At 40.1% G+C, this 20,465-nt stretch overlaps 1 protein-coding gene across 1 annotated transcript; it reads left to right on the top strand.

Moving 5' to 3' along the window:
* Positions 1-843: 843 nt before the first annotated feature.
* dhrs11a (dehydrogenase/reductase (SDR family) member 11a) lies at positions 844-20,459 on the top strand. The gene is made up of 7 exons (XM_034232994.1): positions 844-1,219; positions 15,475-15,684; positions 17,223-17,317; positions 17,636-17,765; positions 18,670-18,762; positions 18,848-18,913; positions 19,008-20,459. The coding sequence occupies exons 1-7, from the start codon at positions 1,088-1,090 to the stop codon at positions 19,047-19,049; spliced, it is 768 nt and encodes a 255-aa protein (XP_034088885.1). The 5' UTR covers positions 844-1,087; the 3' UTR covers positions 19,050-20,459.
* Positions 20,460-20,465: the final 6 nt, after the last annotated feature.

Genomic DNA, 20,465 nt, shown 5'->3' with positions numbered 1-20,465 from the left:
GTGTGTGTATAACATAATTTAATATACTCATAGAATTTTGATATGGTCTGGGACCAGTTATAATTCTTGCAGGAAAACTGGATACTTGGAAACTTCAGTAAGTGATGAAGAAATTGTCTGTAGCATTTTTGCTATTCCTAAATAATCAAATACTCAGAATATAAACGTTACTCTCACTGATTGAAAATATGTGAGGCTTCAGATCATGTGTATATCTTTATGATCCACTGTGTAAATAGAAGTAAATACTTCCATATGAATATATATTGATAACATTACTATTTTGATGATGCTATTAATACAACCAGTGGTGTACAATTCTGAGGTACTTTACTTGAGTATTTCCATTGTATGATACTTTGTACTTTAGTTACTTTGCTGATATGGAATAATTACATTACATTCACATGCTACCCAGCTGTACATTAAGTAATTCAAATTAGTTCCACCTTTACCAGCTGTGATAATCATTTTTGAAACATCAATAATTATAATCATTTATAATATATATGATTTTGAAATGGGTCAATCTGCATGAGTACTTTTGGTAATTTAAGTGTATTTTGATGCCAGTACTTTTGTACTTTACTTGAGTATAATTTGAATGCAGTACACTTACTTGTAAAAGAGTACTAGTTTTTTGTGTTAAGATCAAGTTCGGAACTCCTCTCCCACCTCTGAATACAACTTATCTTACTTTTGTTGTTTTGGAATATTCCCCGACCAAACACTCGAAGGTATCATGCGAGTTATTTCAGTATTTCCCCAGCAGGCGGCGGTAGATCTACCCCCCACCCCCCACAGCCTACGGGGCTGAAAATAAAGTGGGAGGTGAAGTGAACCAAACATTTACTCACGCCACTGCTCTTCATATTTTATCCAGAGGAGCGCATGGATCCGGTCTCAGGCACACTGCCCACCGCTGTCCTGGATGCTGCACAGACAGGAGGCTCGAACTGCTGCATCCTCACTTTGAAGATATCGCACATAACAGTAATATCTGCGACGTTGACAGTGTGAACCAATCAGCCAGAGGAGCAGCACAGCAGCTGTTGTTTCGCGTACACTACCGGTGTAGACAGAGGAGATGGAGCGCTGGAAAGGCAGAGTGGCCCTGGTGACCGGAGCCTCGGTGGGCATCGGAGCGGCGGTGGCCCGGGCACTGGTCCAGCAGGGCATGAGGGTGGTCGGCTGTGCCAGGAATGTCGACAAAATAGAGGTAATCATTTAATTTAATATAATTTAAAGCCGCCGGCGAATGGTCTATGCTACTCATGAAACAAGCTAGCAACAACAAACTAGCTAACTAATATTAACTGTTCACTAACAGTAGCTTACAACTTCAGCTAGAAACCATTAGCCCCAAAGGTAAAGCACTATGGACGTGTTCTGTTTGTGACGTTAGGCAAGGCAGGCGTTAAAAATAACATGTCAGGTATTATGTTGCGTTAATGATAGACCTGTAACGTTAACAAATTCCTTTCAAGATAAAGTACCCTATTAATCAGAACAGAATGGCAAGGATAGCATATTTGAATGAATCACAAAACAACTATGGACTCTTTAAACGATCCCATCATAATAGGTATAAATCAGCTAAATCCCCATAGCTTTTTGTTATCGATGTACCATATAGATATTACAGAGATATTAATGTACCCCGAATTTTAACTAAACAATCTGTGAAGGCAAATGTGATGCTCCTTAACTTGCTTATCTCCCACCACATTACAATGCAGCATTAACACTGTCCATTATTAACCCTTGCTGAATAGAATCTCTGGCTTTTGGTTGACCTTCTCCAGAAAGGTCAGAGGTCAGCAGGGATTCAGTATGATACTTCAGCTAGGGAGATACCTGATAACCACTGACCATTCTGTAGGACAGTAGCTGGTGGCTCACCCTGTCATCCTGCATCCACTGCCAGTGTGACCGTAACAAACTGTTAGTTCCGGAAGAATCTAATGACCTCACTGCAGTTTCCAAAGAGATTTCAGTGGACGCCCATGGGTCTTCTGGAGACTCAGGGTGTCCCCAGTGTTGTGGGACACTGTCATTAAAATGTTGACTAGTGCACTTAAGAATGTCTTTCCGGATTATAGTTTTCAGGGTCTACTCTAAACTGACTGCCAACAAAAAAAAGTTCCGTTAAAAAAGACCCATGCCATATAAATCACAGTGTTATATGTCCTCCATTCTAGGGCTAAACCATGTATTTATCATTTGTCAAAATACCATTCTGAAGAATAAATTGTGGTGATGCAGAAACGCCCTGGCCTGCAAATTGTATGCTATAGATCCAACAGAAAATAATCATGCAAAAATTATAAGATAATTTCCTTCAATTGCATGAATCATCTCGCATTTTCAATACCAGTAAAAGTAACTGCAAATTAGTTAGTTTTTTTCCAAATCATTCAGCCCTGCTTTGTACAGAAACATTCATTTCTGATGTGGTTTGAAACAAAGGTTATTATATGAACCATATAACATTTACATTTTTAGGTCGATGCTCAAATAGCTGCATAATACAGAACTTAAATCTCTCCCAGTATGATCAGTCAACACCCATTACAATTCCTGCTCTCATTGCAACAATGTAATTGGCGCCGGTGTTTAATATCTTTCAACTGCTTGTGCATTTTTCAAACGCATATTGAACCAGTTAATTTATAGCTGTAATTAAAAAATATCACCTGAAAGGCAGGTGTCTGGGCCCACCCCTCTTACTCTTGCCTAACCATAAGCCATAAGGCACTGCACCTTGCTTATCTTTCAGCCAATAATTAAGCCTTAGTCCACACATGTCCAAGCCTACAGCACTGTGGTGGCCACCTTTAGACAGCTAATGTATTTCCTTAAAGCCTAAAAACTGTAGCTTGGCAGGCCTGTGGTTGTTGAATGTTAAAATGTTGTACTGTATTTGTTCACCTCACACAACATGTTTAACTACTTTAAATAATACACCACAGGCTATATTTTATGGTAGCAGTCATAAATTCCAATATTTTCTTACATCGAATGTAAATATGACGCTATACAGTAGTGTGGCTGTTATACCCGTTTATGCTGTTGCTCTGTTTACAGTTTGCAGTAACATAGTTGGCAAAAGGAGTAACATCAGTTTCAGGAACTCTGATGGTGTGGTGTAAGCACAAATTACAAGCAGGCGAGTAACTCATTTCCAAGTTTCTCTTTCTAGTGTTTTTAAGGAAAAAATTCTCATGATTAATTTAGATCTTGATTTTTTTTATCATGCAAGAATGTTCACTACCTTGACACACACACACCCATGCCCATACAGTAATTGTAAATTGTGCAATAGATCGCCTCACTCCATTCATGCTCAGGTCACATGGCCTCTCCGGTCAATAGTTAACTGCAGCAGCTTGCTTCAGCCCCTGTCAGCGACTTGTGCACGACTGAAACAAGGTCACACCGTTTCAAATCTTCATAGTACCTTTTTACATGATACAAACAGCTGGCAGCATTGGTAACCATTCCTTATTATAGACTTACCAAAGCTTAGATTCATACATTTGGCCACACTAGGGAATGATATCAGTGACAGGTTTCTATATCTCCCATTCTGTGAAACATTTCATCACTTATACAAGACCTCAGAGAGCTGTCTGTGTGAGTAGAGGGACAAAGCTCGTATTGTACTCTCTGCAATGTAAACTGGGTTCTTGCTGTAGCTGTGCCAAACCTGGCATGCTGCTAGTGGGGTGATGCAAGTGTCCATCACGAAGCGATTGTTCTTGACCTCTCTTTGGTGTTCATTTCTTAACTTTCACTGTCAATATTGTCCAACAGCAATTGTAACACCCAAAGAAGACTCGATAATGAAAGAGAGATATTTATATATTTGAGTTTTTTTCTGTTCAAACGAGTCACGCAGAAAGTGTAGAGTTGTGGCTGGCTGCAGTATTGTTTTGTTGTCTGTGAGACTAGAGTTGGCAAGGGGGGGGGCTAAAGGGAGACGTGTGGTCACCATGGGCTCTGTACAGGAATGGAGAGGACGGGGACGCGGCCAAGTAGCAGCAGCACAGCTTCTCATTAACTCTTGTGAAGCCGTTAAAGAGTGGAAGTGGAAGAAGCTTTTATGTCGCTGGAAGATAAATTCTCTTCACACAATGTATTCTCAATGGTTATATAAAGGTTTAGAAGTGGCCTCTGAACATAGGACAGTGCTTTCTAAAACTGTGCCATTGAGAGCCGTGTGTGTGCACATTTTCTTTACAAGAAACAGGCAATGCAGAATTAGAATTTAGTGGTAAAACCAGAGTCAGAAATGCTTAATTTCTTCCACGGTTGGAAGTTGTATATTATAACTATTACAATATACAGTATACACAGTAGTCTTTGGGGCTAATACTATTGGCAAAAAGCGGATGATTAAAAAGTACAGTGTAATACAGTAACAATGCCAAGTGGTGCTCTCCAAAGTGCTGTGAGTAATGCAGTTAAGTAATTAATGCAGAGTATTGCACAGTTGAATAATTGCTTAAGTTATGTAGGCAAATATCATCCATCACCGGCAAACAGAGGAAGAGAATAATATAACTATATGGATGCAGGTTTTATTCATTCTGCCATATCATTTGGATCTTATATTCTCTGTAGCCTATATCTGACTCTGTAAAAGAGGACATCTAGTTACTGGCTGATCATGCTTCTTTTTTTTCGCCCACATAGCCCATATGTTGGCTTTATTATATCTGCTTACCTGGCACAAGGTGATGCAGGAATAAATACACTGTTATGGGAATATAACTCCAGTTGATGATCGCCACAACCTATTAAATGTTCCCTCATTTAAAACACAAATATAAGATTTTAAGACTTCTCTTCATTTGTTTTCTTTTACCAAATTTGGTAGAGAAGTGACATAATGCTGTTATGAATTTAGATACAAGGGATTTAATATGTGTTCTTTTCACTTGAGTTCACAAATGACACTTGTTGTGTTATTGAAATGTATAAAAGCATTTTCTGTGTTAATCTTCCATAACCTGGTCTTATACGTTTCATTTAGCATATAGACCTTAGAAGATATCCGTAAATTGCTCTTTTATGTTTTTCCATTTCATGCAGGTCAGGGCTGATGTACAGATTAGTGTCAGTGCTGCTCTGGGGGGGGGAGGGAGAGAGGCCGAGGTGGGGATGGGGTTGGGTTTGTCACATAATCAATCCAATTCAATGGTTGCCTATGCACTCAATGATTCCTGGAATGTACGGTTTGAGTCCAACAGTATTCAGGCTGGAAAAAAATCCTGATTCCTCATTGTTCACTGGAGATCAATAAAATGGTTGCCTCCAGTCTCTGCATGGCTTTTTTCTGAAGGATCCAATGTATCAAACAGGCATTCATTTGAAATCTATTCAGTACAGGACAGATTACTTTTTTGTCCATGCTGCAAGTTGTCATATTTGTTTCAGCTCAGGCTTAATGCAGAAGGACCATCTGCTCCTTTATAATAAATACATATATTTGTATTTTAAGAGAATTGTTAACTGCTAAAGGGAAACTGACATGCTTTTGAGGCAACTTACAATAGAGGCATCCATCAAAATTCAAAGCTTTAGCTACTTCATTTTTAGATGAGATACATTTAGAAAACATCAATTGTGGGGTTTTCAGATGTGTTGGCACACGTTTGCAAAGTGTTCTGCTTAAATTATGTCCAAAGAAGATTATTAATTATGGATAAGAAAACTCAAACCCGGAGTGATAGACAGATTATTGTTGTTTTCGTTCTTTTTTTCCCTTTTTTTTCAAATCTTGACAGTCGATGCAAATAGCTTTTTGAGACAGTAACATTTGAATACATTGATTATATTCAGTTTCAGTTTTGTACCTTTTTTTATTTTGACTGGCTTATATCAAACAGTCATTGGTTGCCTGTTACTGCAGCCTCTCCACTTTGTGTTTTGGCTTGCCTAAGCATCTTTTATGTAAGCGAGTGAATTCTAAATGAAAACTTGAAGCCCTTGGCACGGCAGGGGAGCCAGGAGGTTAATTTAGGACCTTGGCTGACTTTTGGTGCCCAATTCGGGGGGGAGGTAAAAGGTGCTCAGTCATGCTTCAAACGCTGAGGTGACACAATAAAAGGCAATCAGTTTCTCTCTGTCTGCAAATCTGACACTGTCTCACCCTTATCTGTCGGTTGTGTCAGAAGGGGCTGTTTCACAGTGAATAGATTTCAGTCCAAAAAGGATTTGAAGTGGGTCAGGTCAGACAACTTTACTCTGTTTGTCTCACTGCCTCTCCTTTAATCTGCGCCCTGTTTTGAAATAAATAAAGAGTTGGCTAGTTCTAAAAATCCTATTTAGCCTCAAATACAGAACAAACAGTCCTCTCTTTATGTTTTAACATCGTGATCCTTGCTGTACTTCTTGCCATCGACTTAAGGAGAAATTACAGCACTGCTGTCTTCACCTCTCCAGTTGCGGTTTTATTTCCCCTGTCAATTTTCTCCTGAGCTCATCAAGTTACCTCGCAGCTTTTTTCTGCTCAGCTTCTGTCTTACCCATGCAGAAAAGCTTTTTCCTGACTGTACGTTTTCCACTTGAGCTGTAAGCTGACAAAGACTTATACCTAACTAATAATCCATCATGTTTCCAAGGATCCTGCCCCCAAGAGAAGAGACCTTCTCACCAACGCAACACATGACAGCATGTATGGATCAGTCCAAAGCAGTAGGCTCAATTGTTTTCAGGGTATGGATTTCTCGCGCATATTTGAAACAGATTTCTGATGAAATGCTAATAGAGAATCCGTTTTTTTTTATTGAGTGTGCAAAGAAAACTGACCTCAGTACGATTCAACCTTTCAACAACAAGGCCATTCAAAGTGCTTTACATAATAAAATAGTAAAAAGCATCAACGTCATTAAGACAAAGTAAAAGAACATAACAAAAGGACATTTAAAATGCATTAAGGAGCCTAAAGAATACCACAGTAAAATATAATAGTGTGACAGTGCAGTCTAAGAAACACATATTAAAAGGCAGCCGGCACAAACTGAAGTCTACAGCCTACTTTGCATCCAGTTTTATGGACGTTAATTTCAATTATCCGATTAGTTAACAAAGTAGCAAAAGGTCAGAAATGTATTCCAAATGCTTTCTAAACAGTAGTATTTGAAAACAGTTAGCCAGTGTAGTAATTTGATCCACTTTCTACTTTCTTGGTGACCAGCCAATCGTGCTTTCTGCAACGTAAAATCCAAGTTTTTAACAATGGAGTCTGGTGGCGTGAAAAAGAGCGTTAGCGATTCAGTTCCTTGTTGGTAAGGGCTGCTTGAGGACGCAGTTAAGAGGTGAGAATATTATAAAAATATCGAACTTGTAAACTGATATTGATTTTTCTTTTTTAGGTGGCTAAAACAAGTTTTATTGTTGGCCCCATCTACCTAGCAGCACATTGCTTTTACACTGACCATAGACAAGTACCTCAAACAACCCCATTGTCAAACAATCTGAACCCTCCCTTTTTAAATGTCTTCTCATCGCTTATGTCAGGATTGTTTTAAATTACTTCTACAGATAAACGTGATTGGTCTGGACAGCTCAGTGACCCCACAGAGCCATTCAGCCGGCACCCCCACCCACCCACTGTCCTCTCTGAGCTTATCATCTTTCAAGGTGTAAGGTTTTACTGGCAGTGATGTTCTCTCCGCGGGCCTCCTGCTATGATCGGTGGGGAGCTTCCTGTCCTGTCCTGTTGAAGACTTTCTGGAAACTTCTTCTCTGCGTTTACAGTCTATAGTGAGGTTGTCTTTTCGCCAATGTGTAAGGGGGGAGGACTTCACGTAAATGCTAAGTGCAACTGCAGAAGCAGGCCAGCACTTGTTATTGAAAGTATATTTGTTGCAGAGTGCGAAAGAGAGCACTCTGTGTTGAAAACAGTTAATATTCTACAACACAGAAACAGAGACAACTTTAGTTCAGTGTTTCCAAAAATTAGGGGGTTGATGAGAAAGAATGCAAATTGTATTGTTTTTGATTCAACAGCGTCCAAATGGGATTTGTTGCTGGGAGTTTTTGGAAACATTTTATGGCTATTCTAAGCTCAAATGCTGAATAGACAAAGCTCCGACTGGCCCAGTTTGAAAGGTTTTTCTTTTTGAAGCTTCTGATCAACGCTGTCTCCATGAAGCTCTCCTATGTCTCTTTTTGTTGTCAAAAACGTAGCATGCATAATGATGTGGCTCAAAGCTAGTGTCAGGGCTGCCCCCAGACCTGCGGCCAGAGCAAAGTTGTTCCAGCGGCTGACATCAGGTGCAGAAATAACTCATCACATGAGAGAAAGCCGTGACGCATGCTGGTTCACAACAGTGAGGGTTCACCCCTTTGCATGTTTCAAATACAAACAAGACAACTGGAGAGTCATTTCTTATCATATGATGCCCATGTGGATAAGTAACAAAAGGCTGCTCTCTAGTTCATCTAGCATTGAATGTTGGTTATGCCATCCTCACTCTGTTCTCTGTGTTTTTAGAAATAAACATGTGCTGCTGCCTCTTGTTGATTTGTATTACTTGGGAAATCAAATGTCACCACACTGGTTCCACCAGTCTGTTACACAACACAAGGCACAACACAACACAAGTGTCTTCAGTCTATCGAGGTTATGAAAGCCGTTTTCATTTGCAGAACTCCGTACCCAACATTGTTTCTCAATTACTCATCGACAGGCACAGGCTTTTAGGTTTATGGCTTAGGGCTTGATTGGAACTCCAGAGAGGTCTGTCAATCAGTGTAGTTTCAAACAAAGAGCATTATCTCTTTGTCTTATTCGGACTGTTTTGAAGTTGTTGTAAAAAAACGCCCTGTCCAACCTTTAGACCTTTTTTTTGTTTTTTCAGTCTGTGAAAAGGAGATAATGCACATCTATCCCTTCTTCCCTGCCGCAATGCTATTATACAGCCTACTTTCACCTTTGACCCCACACTCTCTGTGAAGTCTAATTTTATTTTCCACAATAGTAGTTCAGCTAATGAATGATAGGGTTTAGAGCAGGGTTGTCAAACTCAAGTCCCGGGGGCCAAATCCGGCCCACGACTTCATTTAATGCGGCCCCACAAGAGCTCTGAAAGAATATAATACGTTTATTATACGGTTGCATGATGAAATACAGAAGCACGTTGCCCATGAACTACATGTCCCACAATGCATCTCAAATAGGATATTTTTTATTTTATTTTATTTTTTCAGAATTTGACTTTTCTTTCTTCAAAATTTCACTTTTTTTTTACATTTTCGCTTTTTTTTCCAGAATTTGGTTTTAAAAAAATAAAATAATTTTGTGACATTCTCACTGGAGAGACTTCCAATGATTTGCCCTAGACTTCTGCTTTCAGACGTAGTTAATTATGAAGTTATTACCCTGTCCGATAATGATCCAATGCAGAGGCAATAATGTCATATAATACATACGTTTATATTAAATATTTACATATGTATTTTCATATAGTCTTAGGGTTACAACCGGCCCTTTGAGTGCAACCAAAATGCTGATGTGGCCGGTGATGAAATTGAGTTTGACACCCCTGGTTTAGAGGAATAAAGTGTCAGTACTGGGTGTGTTCCTCAGAGAACAAAAATAAATCAATAAAAGAAGAATGTGTTTGGCTCTCTGGTTCATGGCTTTCTTCATTTTACATTTCAATGAGAATAAAATCATCCAATAAGTCTTATATGAATTCATGTATTTGTTGGATTTTTCCTCACTTGCAGGACCCATCACGTGCTGCCATTCTGCTCCTTCTTATAGAGTAAAACATAAAGAAATCTGAATGCATTTTGATCAGCTTTAGGTTTAGCTTTCTCACTCTTCTTCTGTTTCACACTCTGCTGCCAACCCTCCCTCTGTTCCTCCCTCCTGCTGCACACTTTTTGTTATCACTGGTCAACAGTCTCAGTAATGAGGATGAACATTCTTTGTGACAGGCAAAATGGTTTTGTGTGTCACAGGTACTTAAAAAATGGAACAGGAAGGAATTAAGAGGGGTGCGTTTTTTTTGGCCTAATTATGGCTGCATTACATCTTTTGAGACCTTTTTGACCACCTGCCGGTCTTTTCAGAGCATTAGAGAAGGCAACATGGCCTATAACACAATCCATCTTTTATCTGTGAGTCTTCCTGAGTCAACCTGAGACTAATCTAATTCCTCAGCTCTCTCTGCTCATGCCTGCTGCCTGGTGCTATTGATCTGGCTCACCACTTAGAGCTTGTCTGCCTTTAGCGGTTTGCCATCTGTATTTGTATCTCTTTCCTCTCCTCTCCCAGCGACTTGTTTTGCTGGTCCATTTACACCAGTTCCACGTGAGTGGGTGAATGATTGATGAACGTGGTGTGGGACAATGATGCCCCATGTATTGTAGTGCTTATATAACAGCCCCCTGCAGGGTTTACTGGCCGTGAATATGACCATGTAGGCATGTAAACATGTGTCTGAGAGCGCTGCGTGGGCGTTTGTACCCATTACTGTAACATGTGAAAGCTTTATGACCTGTTGTAACATCATTGGTAAGGTTTTTTTTATCTTTCCGTGTTGCTCTTACCACGACTGTCTGGGTTATAGCAAACACATTTTATTTGATGAATGGAGCTCAGTGTGTTCCGTCTTTCATAACCATCCAAGAACAAAACTATATGAATGTAACGAGCAACATGTAAAACCTTTTGAATTGTCGTCCACAGAAGAGCAAAAAAGAAAGAAACTACACAATGTAACTCGGAATTAGAATTCTTCATTAAGACAATTTTATTACATAATATCATGATTTGTTTACTTTTTTGTTGATTGGGTTCTGATGGTGCATTTGATAGATTTGGGTGTGTCTTTCCTGTGCACCTAGTACACATTGCCCTCAATTATCTTCAGGTTTATTTTGTGGGTTTTTTAGGCTCATTTAGCAGCACTATTGTGAGGGATTTTTTTTATCCCTGTCTTTAAAAAGTATGACACTAAACACGCTTGAAGCAACATTAGGAATGATTCAGTGTTTTTGTGATTTTGCGCAACTGTAGTTTCAAAGTGCATTTCTCTTATACACCGCTGTGGTTAATAGGGTGGTGCAGGAATGAGTCCTAAACCTGTAAATGAGTAAGCATTTTAGCACTTCCTGATATTAGGTCTGTGTCTTGCCCCCAGGTTAGAGAAGCTGGAGGACATCAGAGGGGAAACTAGAAAATAAATGTAATAAATATGATCCAGTTGCCTGAAATCAACTTAGTGCTGTTAATCCTCACGCTCTTCTCCAAGGATATTGTAAAACCTGCCCACCAAAGTTAAATAGCGAACAGAAAGTGACTGACAGAGGCTCCATTCTTCCTATAGCAAGCTAGTGTGGTATCAACATTACATTTTAAGGTTAAATAGTTACATAATGATGCTTTAGGTCAGGGGTGCCCAACCTTTTTTGAACCGAGAGCTACTTTTAAAGTTGCCAGTCTGCCGAGATCTACCAGTCCAAATAGAGAGGCCATTACTGACAGCCTACTACCAGGTAAATACACACTACTTGTATAAAACTGACCTTTGTATGATTAATACTTCATAAAATACTGCAGATCCTTTATCTTACCTCTTTCTAATCTACACACATACAAGTATTTAACTGAAGTTACACAACAGTGTTGTTGATACAGAGTTGGAGTTTATTCACACGTCACTACAGTGGGTAATGTTTTCAAGAAACATTGAACAGTGCTGCCACATATGACACAGGAAAAAAGAAAAGACTCTGAACCCTTTCTTTGCCATTAAAATTAGGCTTACTAATAATACAACTCAGATCTGAAGCTACACAGGAATCTGCTGCCAAAGTGCAATAAAAAAAACAAAATTAATAGAATCAAACTCTTTTTTTGTTGCATTTTAGTCGAGTATAAAAAGAAATGCCTTTAAAATAGGATGCAAGCAACACTAGCTTCTTAACCTGAATTGATGATGGACTATACTCAATTTAAGTTTGCATTCTTATACCATTTTGTACAATAATTATAATGAATAAGTTCAAACAAACTAAAACATACAGCTGATTAATAACGGTATCTAACTTGAGTTTTTATCATATCAAAAACCTGTTGAAATGCTACTGTTATTTTATTACGCATCGGCAGCCTCCAGGAAAGCTTCTTTCACAACTTCGCCGTCTTTGAAAGACTTCATGTGTTTCGCAAGAACGTGACTGACACGATAAGATGCTCTGGTAGCAGCCTTGCTCTTGTTGTTGACCTGGTGAAAATGGACTGCTGTGCATTTAGCTGTCCTTTCAGGCCCCTCCCCTTTTGGAGCGTAGGGCAGAATTAGGAGGGAATTCCGTCTCGTAGCGTTTGTGCACTGTTTTGAAATGCCGCTCCTAAATTACCCTTCTTCGATAAAGCCACGCTCGCATTGCAGATGAGACAGATGGACTTTGAATTGGAATAGATACAAAAATAATCATCCTCCCACTCGGAGTGAAAATTATATATTTTGGGCTTTTTTGCTTCTGCCATAATTGCTGTGTTGTGTGTGTGTGCGGACTGTCACTCCTGGACAACGTCAGCGAAATAGTGCCCACTGCCCACCTGCCACGCCCCGACACATGGGGTCACGCCGGCCAATCACAAAGCTTTGATGCGTTCCAGTGCATTTTTCTGGCACAGGAAGATTATGTTATAGGACATTAACGATAAAACAGAATGTTGTTGTTCTATTTTTAGACACATCTCGCGATCGACTGGGAATCTCCCCGCGATCGACTGGTTGGGCACCCCTACTTTAGGTTGTACAGTACATGCAAGAACAAGTAGTGCCCCTGTGCAAGTCTGAGACTGTTGCAGAAGTGTTTTAGTGATGCATTTGTTTAGGAAGTATTAAGAATACAACTGGAGAAATAACAATTGGAGAAAGAGTGTTTTGATATAGTTTTGCTGATGTTATCTGCATCCCACATTCACCTAAATGTATCAAGAATTTCAAGGTAAGAAAGGGCGAGTCAATGCTCATTTAGTCTTTATTCTAACCTGCAAATATCCAGTTTCATGATGCTGAATGAATGGTGTGTACAACGTCTGTGCCAACTATGTTGCTGTGGCATGTTCTGGCCTGGTTGCTTATCTGTGGGCTAGCATACTGTGGGCGTGGGCAGAACCAGCCCTCATACTGGCCATAGCAGTACAGCTGGTGCCAGAACACACACACACACACACACACACACACACACAGAAACACACACACACACAGAAACACAGCCTGAGACTTCCTGTTGTCGGACTAAGATCACAGCCTGGTGGCTCTGCTGCTCCCACTTAAACTTCAGTAACACAACACAATCTCCCCCCCTAACTAGTGACTGGCATGGCTTCCGTTTCATGTTAACCTCCTTTCTGATTAAAGAAGAGCCTCTCCACCAGTCTGTCTGTCTTCCTGCCGCAGAGCCTTTCCCTTCAGGGATTCAGGGGAGTGTGAAGTACAGACAATTGGTCTAAATTCAGCTCACATACTGAACTCTAAAGGCATCTCTGCAGCTGAGCAGACCAGTGAGCACAGCTTCACATTTCAGATAATAGACTAAAGGGCATGGTTCACCTTTCTACAACACGGGCTGGAGATTTGTACTCATTACAGATGAAACAAGTGTTTCAGAATTTTGACAGCTTTATTCGGGTAATGCCTTCTCTCTGGATAATCCCAGTTAAACAGTTTAAAGAGAGAGCTGGGAAATCTGCACGCTGCTAAGTGTGAGATAGGATGCATCCGCTTTATTACGGTTTTGTTAAGAAAAAAAAGCCAAAGTCATCCCTTAATCCAATATCATCGTGATTATAAAGCAGCAGGCTTTACATATGCTAAGTGTTCTTTAGGAGCGGCTGCAGTGCTTGTGTCCATGTGCCAGACATTTAACAGATAATCCCACATGATCACCTGTAGTGTCACATGCTACTTTTTGATGGACCAAGAGTCTCTTTAAATAAAGCTGATGATGATCCTTCCAACATTTTCTGGCAGCTAGATGTCCCTACGTTTCAGATGCCTTCTCTTGGATTAGTTGCACCACAACAAAATTATAAGCTGCAGTTTGATTACTCACTAGTTTAACAACATGCTTCGTCTTGCCAATAAAGCAAGTGAAAGAATGTTTGATGTGTTTTGGGCCTTAGATAATCTCGTCAAGATGGATATCCTCAATTGTCATGTAAAAAATTATGATTATGCATGTATGCCAAGTAATATACATGTGTGATGGAAATGTCCAACCTTACTGACAAAGCATACTAGGGGTGAACTTTATCAACATGACATTTATATTTAGCTAGCTCAGGAATTTGGTTGTTTATATCCATGGTCACACGCTCAATATTTCCTATGGCTGCTTTGATGATCTGTCATCATTTCCCAGTGCTTTGATGGTTAAATATGTAGACAAGCCCTTGTTGTATCGTTGCGTGAATTATTGTTGATATTGTCAGCAATTCCCAACTATAGTGGTACCAGGGTGAAGATAATACATTTAATTAAATTAGCTTAACCCACCAACTCAACTAAAAGAATGTAGTAAGAGATAAACAGTTGAAATGGTAAACTAAAAGTAAAGAATAAACAGATTAAATGTTAGCTTATAGGTACCAGTTAAGTTGTAATGTCCAGCTTCTGTCACAAGCAATATAAGTACTTATGCTCATTTCAAATGTTATTGATTAGACAAAAGACTATAACAACAGTAACTTCAATCTAGGGAAGGCAAATTATTTTAGAATTGTCTTTATATCCAGACCAAAGATCAGTCAAATGCTCTCTGGTATCTGTTGCTGTAACAAGGCTGTCCAATGATTTCATTTGGCCCCCAGGATTCTTTCAAAAATATTTTTCTGGAACGGAAGCTTTGGGCAGGTTGTTAAAAATGAAGAGGGGGGAATTTTCAGTATGGCCCCATGTTTGACGCTCACACAGACAGTGTTTCAGTTCTTGTGCATCCTCTCTGTCTACCAGCAGCCCCGCCCTGTTCACCTCCTGTCTGACTGGCACCCGAAAGGAGACATCAGGTGACTGGTGCAGCTGTGCCTGGCAGGGGGGTGTGTCTCAGTTTGTATCAAACCGACTGGTGCTTGGCCAGCTGACCTGGTTGGAGTGCTGCCTGCTCCTCTGCAGCAGGAACAGGACAGCTGTATCCCGAAGCAAGAAAAGGCATCCCATCATGCTTCTTCTCCAGGGTCATATTTTAATATTGCTAGCTAAAGTGCATTTTTAAATAGCTTGAAGGTAAAACAACACACTAATGCTGTCAAGTTACTTCTTGCCCTCCACTGATGTGGCGTTGGTTTGATGAGTGCCTGTCCTCCATGCAGAGTGGGTAGGGTGTTCATAATGGCAGGTTAATAATTTCCAGCCCTTACCTAACAGTTGTTCAGTCCAGATAATCAATTGTTTATTATCCTCTCACAAATTCCATTGTGTCTGATTTGTGTTTTTATAGAAGCTGGCAGCAGAATGTCAGAGCGCAGGCTACAGTGGCACGCTGATCCCTTACAAGTGTGACCTGTCCAACGAGGAGGAGATCCTGTCCATGTTTTCAGCGATCAAGACGTTACACAAGGGCGTGGACGTGTGCATCAATAATGCCGGACTGGCCCACAACGAGCCGCTTCTCAGCGGAAAGACGGAGGGCTGGAGGAACATGATCGACGTGGGTTGAGACACAAACACAAATATAAATGCTGTAGGCTGAAAATAAAAAAGCTAGAGAGAAACATATTCATTTAAAGTGGGGATGGTTAGAGTTATCCTCTTCCTCTGCTGTAGTATTGATTTTATGGTTGCACTACTCAAACAGTAAAGCAAAAGTAAGAGCTGAAATGGTTGCTCAGTCTGAGTGGAAGTGTTTGTATAGCTTGTATAAAGAATAAGAGTTAAAGCAGAAATGTGTGCACACAGACCCCCCCCCCCCCCCCTCACAGAGGCTGCTTCATCGGCTCTGTAGAGAGGCCCACTAATGAAAGCCAGCACTATTTCTCTTGTTTGGACCTTTACATTCTGATTCATTGAGCTCTTGACCACTGCGGACCCCCTGCTCCAAAGTCCCCGCCTTCAGAGTCCCACATTTGTAACGCTCGTCCATCTGTTGTCATGGCAGCCTGAATGGATGTGTACAGCAGTGTATTTTTAGCCTGTGTTTAATCTGTACGCTGACCTTGTTTGGTCACTTCCCCCCTATCTTGCCACCACGTTGGCTTTAACCTGCCCGTCTATCAGCGTCATTACAGGAGCAGCTTAGAGGACACAAGCTGGACAGGAAGAGCAGCTTCAGTCTCACACAGTGACCCAGAGAGCACCAGCTCAACTCATGCACTGTCATCATCACATAACACTTTTTATATTGAAAAATCACATTTAAGGGGACAGTTCGCCCTAAAATAAACAAACATATTTTGCCACTTGCCTGTAAAGCTTGTTATCGGCATTGGTTGGTAACGTGTGAGATGTTATATGATATCGCCCCATAGAGACGTTTTCTGTCCAGACAATGGATTTGCTAAAATGCAACTATGCTACTCTGCTCTTGTATCGGGAGTCCTTCCATAGATCATGTTACTCAATATACACAGACTTTGTTGTGAGCAGTTTTTTGCAGAAACTATTTTAATTCTTTCTAGAACTGCCAATTGAGTGTATCAACTAATGTATGATAGGATTGCGACATCTTAAAAAGTAAACGGTAATGGTGTCCTCCTCAGCTGAGCGCTGATGCTAGCTAGCTTAGGTGAGTTCAGGAGAGCCTCTTGTCCATAAGAGGACGATTGCTTCCTCCTCCTGTGCGATGATATGGTGTGGCAGTAGTTTGCTAGAAAGAAAATAGTTCCTGAATGCATCTCAAAGCAATCTGTGGATTATCTTGAGTAACCGGGTCATCATTTCTGGAACGAGACATTGCTGCTAAGTTTTTTGGATGTATTTTTTTAGCTTTAAGCAGAGTGTCTACTTCTATAATGTCGGAGAAAAGCCAAACTTCTAGGGGCCGACAGCTCACACAAAAACCAACAATCTAGATGTATTGATAGGTCTACAGGTAATTATAATATACATTTTAGATTTTGGAAGTGTCCTTTTAAGATCTGTAAATAATATCAACTTACTAATGTTTTCTCTTTTACACAGCATATCTTTGGCAGTGAAAGGAACATGCATTGAATTAATTAAATGTTTTTGTCTTCCCCTCCCCTTCAGGTGAATGTCTTGGCTCTGTCTATCTGCACCCGTGAGGCTTACAAATCAATGAAGGAGAGGAATGTGGACGATGGCCACATCATCAATATTAACAGGTAAGCCATAAATAATCACCTTTAAATCTAAGAACAAATGTTAAAGGTAATCATCTGAAAAAACCTCAGTAAATGTGTGAATGGCTGGTATCAGGTAAAGCCCATTGATAGCCTGGACCTGGAACAATGTGAAGGACTGTTGGACTCATTATTCAATCAATCAATTTCACAAATCATTCATTATAATGCTGTTGTGGAATTATTTAGATCTATTCATTGATTTAACTTTCTATATTTAGGAACTGTGATGGGCCTGCAAAGCCCTTTGATACTATGTACTTTATATGATACTAACCTACCTTCTCCTCCCTGTTACAGTATGGGTGGGCATCGGGTGGTGGCGAGTGCCGATGAGCATTTCTACTGTGCCACTAAATACGCTGTGACTGCTTTGACCGAGGGCATACGGCAAGAGCTCCGAGAAGCAAACACCCACATCAGGGCCACAGTAAGTTACATGTTATCAGAGTGCAGGTTCCTTCTGTAACATAATGCTCCTATAAGCGATCACATAAATAAGTGTACATGCAGTGAGCTATGGAAGCCCTGAGAGGCTAGAGAGGGAAAACGTTTTTTTTGTCAGGGGAAAATAGTTTGCCAGTCAGCTTTTTGTTTTATCCGTGGAATTGTGGGAAAATAAAAAAGGTTTGGCATGGACATCCTTTGTTCAGTTATTTTTTTAAATACTAATTGTGGCCACAGGGTGGAGTACATCATCCCATGTTTTAAAAAAGCAAGACATGAATTGTAATCAACCCTGCTCCACTGTAACGCTTTCATCGCCTGGTGTACTTAAGACTATTGTGGCCGAAATGAGTGGATTACAAAAGCTATTCTGACAACTTTTTCATCCATTTTCAAAGAGGAAAAACCCACAAAAACGTAGCAACATAGAGAATTATTCCAGCAAACCTTTTTGTTTTAAGGATGGGTGGAAAAATAACTTTAGATATACAGCCCTGGAAACAACTCCACATTTTTCTTAAATCTCATCTCTACATGTATGGCAGCCATTCCATTCCAGTGTCTGTTGAATTCAGAGAGTTGTCAGTAGTTTATCAAATCAAATACATTTATTTTTATTTTACTCAAACACATACCTATAAATAGTAAAACCAGAGAAACGGATAATGCTGCAGTGGGCTCTTAATTTGTTCCAGAGCTGTACTAACCTGTTTTTTTGTTATAAACGCATGAGAGAACAACCATTTTGATCAGACTTATGGATCACTAGAATTTCGTTTTATTCCCACACTTGTCATGTCATTCGGCTTGATAACTTACTGTTATAAAAGTGTGTTTTCATCGAAGCAGTAAGCACTAAATTCCTCTTGCATTTGCCTCCCCTGCAGTGTATATCTCCTGGAATAGTGGAGACTGAGTTTGCCTTCCGGCATCACAACAGCGATCCAGAGAAAGCAGCTGCAGTGTATGAGAGTATGAAAGTAAGAGTCACAAGATGCATTTCACAAAGTGAGAAAAACAAAGTTCATTTTCCTCAATAATCCTTTCTTTTTCTCCACTTTTCAGTGTTTGAAAGCAGAAGACATAGCCAGTGCAGTCACATTTGTCCTTGGTGCCCCTCCTCACGTCCAGGTAATCTCTCCTTCTCTAGCTTTTTTCATTAAATGCATCAGCGTTGAATGCTTTTTAGTTCCTGTATTGATCTCCTCTTCATTTGTGCCCCCAGATTGGAGATGTGCAGATGAGGCCAGTGGATCAGGTGTTATAGCATTGACACAGGAGCAGACAGACGGCAGCCATGGTGACTCCTTAGCGACCTCTGCTGGGCGAGGGTGGGTAGGATGGGGGGAGATTAACAAATCTACTACAGCTGTGTTGGATCTGCAGGGATGTGGTGGGTGAGGGCCGGAGCCTTAAGGAGGCTGAGCAAGGTTATGAAGGGGCGTGGACTTTGTTAAAACCACTACAAAAATACTACTGAATGCAGCAACCTGGTATTTGTGAATCGTTGAGCCCGGTCCTGAGCTGAGCCGACTCCAAACTACAGTAGGAACAAAATATATTAAAAAGGAGGGAGTCGCTGCTGCTGTGCTCATCTGCACGGCCGTCACTTCAGAGGGAAGAGTATGCCATTGATTGCACATGTTTTTTGGGTTTATTTTGTAGGTCATATGACATATCTTTTTTGAAATAAAATGGAAAGAGTAATTGCTGTTTATAAGAATGACATTTTCTTTTGTTTAATTTTTTTTAATAAATATTTTAACTTTTGATCTTAGGTAGATGTGGTCTCATACTCACTAACCGTAGACGATGCTATGTCTGACTCACTATTACTAACCTTAAACAGTCCATCTCGACACCTTCCCCTACAGTATGATCTCACAAACTCATTCAGTTTAGAGCTATCCAGGGTTCAACTACTTTTAAGGTATTGGGGGAAGTATAAGTGCCCTTGTCTGTTAAAGTTCTCTTTTTCTTTAAGTTGGGCTGTATAATGTACTTATCCATAGTCGGTGAATTGTTGAGACACTTATAAAACATCTGAGTTTAAGTGTGCGTTAAATTTAGAACAATTTATCACTTTACATTAGTACATTTTCTTGGAAAAATAACTTGGGTGGTTCGGAAACATTTTTGGAAAAGTCACACAATTAAACAAATAAACTTGAAACAGGAACCTTTTATGTTCTAAGACTTAACATTTATTATTATCAATTTTGTCAATGGAGTCTGGTGGCTTTTTAAAAAAAGCACACTTCAGTTCCACTTAAACTGATGCAGACTTTATAGGTGGCTAAATACGCATTGCTGATTCCTCCAATCACAGCAGTACATTGCTTAGCTTCTGTGCTGGTACTCCTGTCTGCTTTTCCAAACTGGGGGGCGTGCCAACTTCCATCAACTGTAGTTAATACACTTAATATAAAATAGTATCTTACACAACGCCACTTTAAACACTCTGAACTATCCCTTTAAGCACATGGGTTTCTACTATCCACCTTTTTGCATAATTAGTCGTTCTGCACTTTGGATTCATTTACCAGGAATTACAAGAAGGAAACACTGGGAACTTATATAGGGGAAGAAACTAACTCTGTGTACATGTATACCCTAGAAATGTACCTTTCAGTGGAAATGTCTCCTTAATTGAATGAATAAAAACATTTGCCCGGAAGTAGAT

This window comes from Gymnodraco acuticeps, unplaced genomic scaffold (genome assembly GCF_902827175.1).
Source record: "Gymnodraco acuticeps unplaced genomic scaffold, fGymAcu1.1, whole genome shotgun sequence".
NCBI lineage: Eukaryota > Metazoa > Chordata > Actinopteri > Perciformes > Bathydraconidae > Gymnodraco > Gymnodraco acuticeps.
This window is presented reverse-complemented; position numbering and strand designations above follow the sequence as displayed.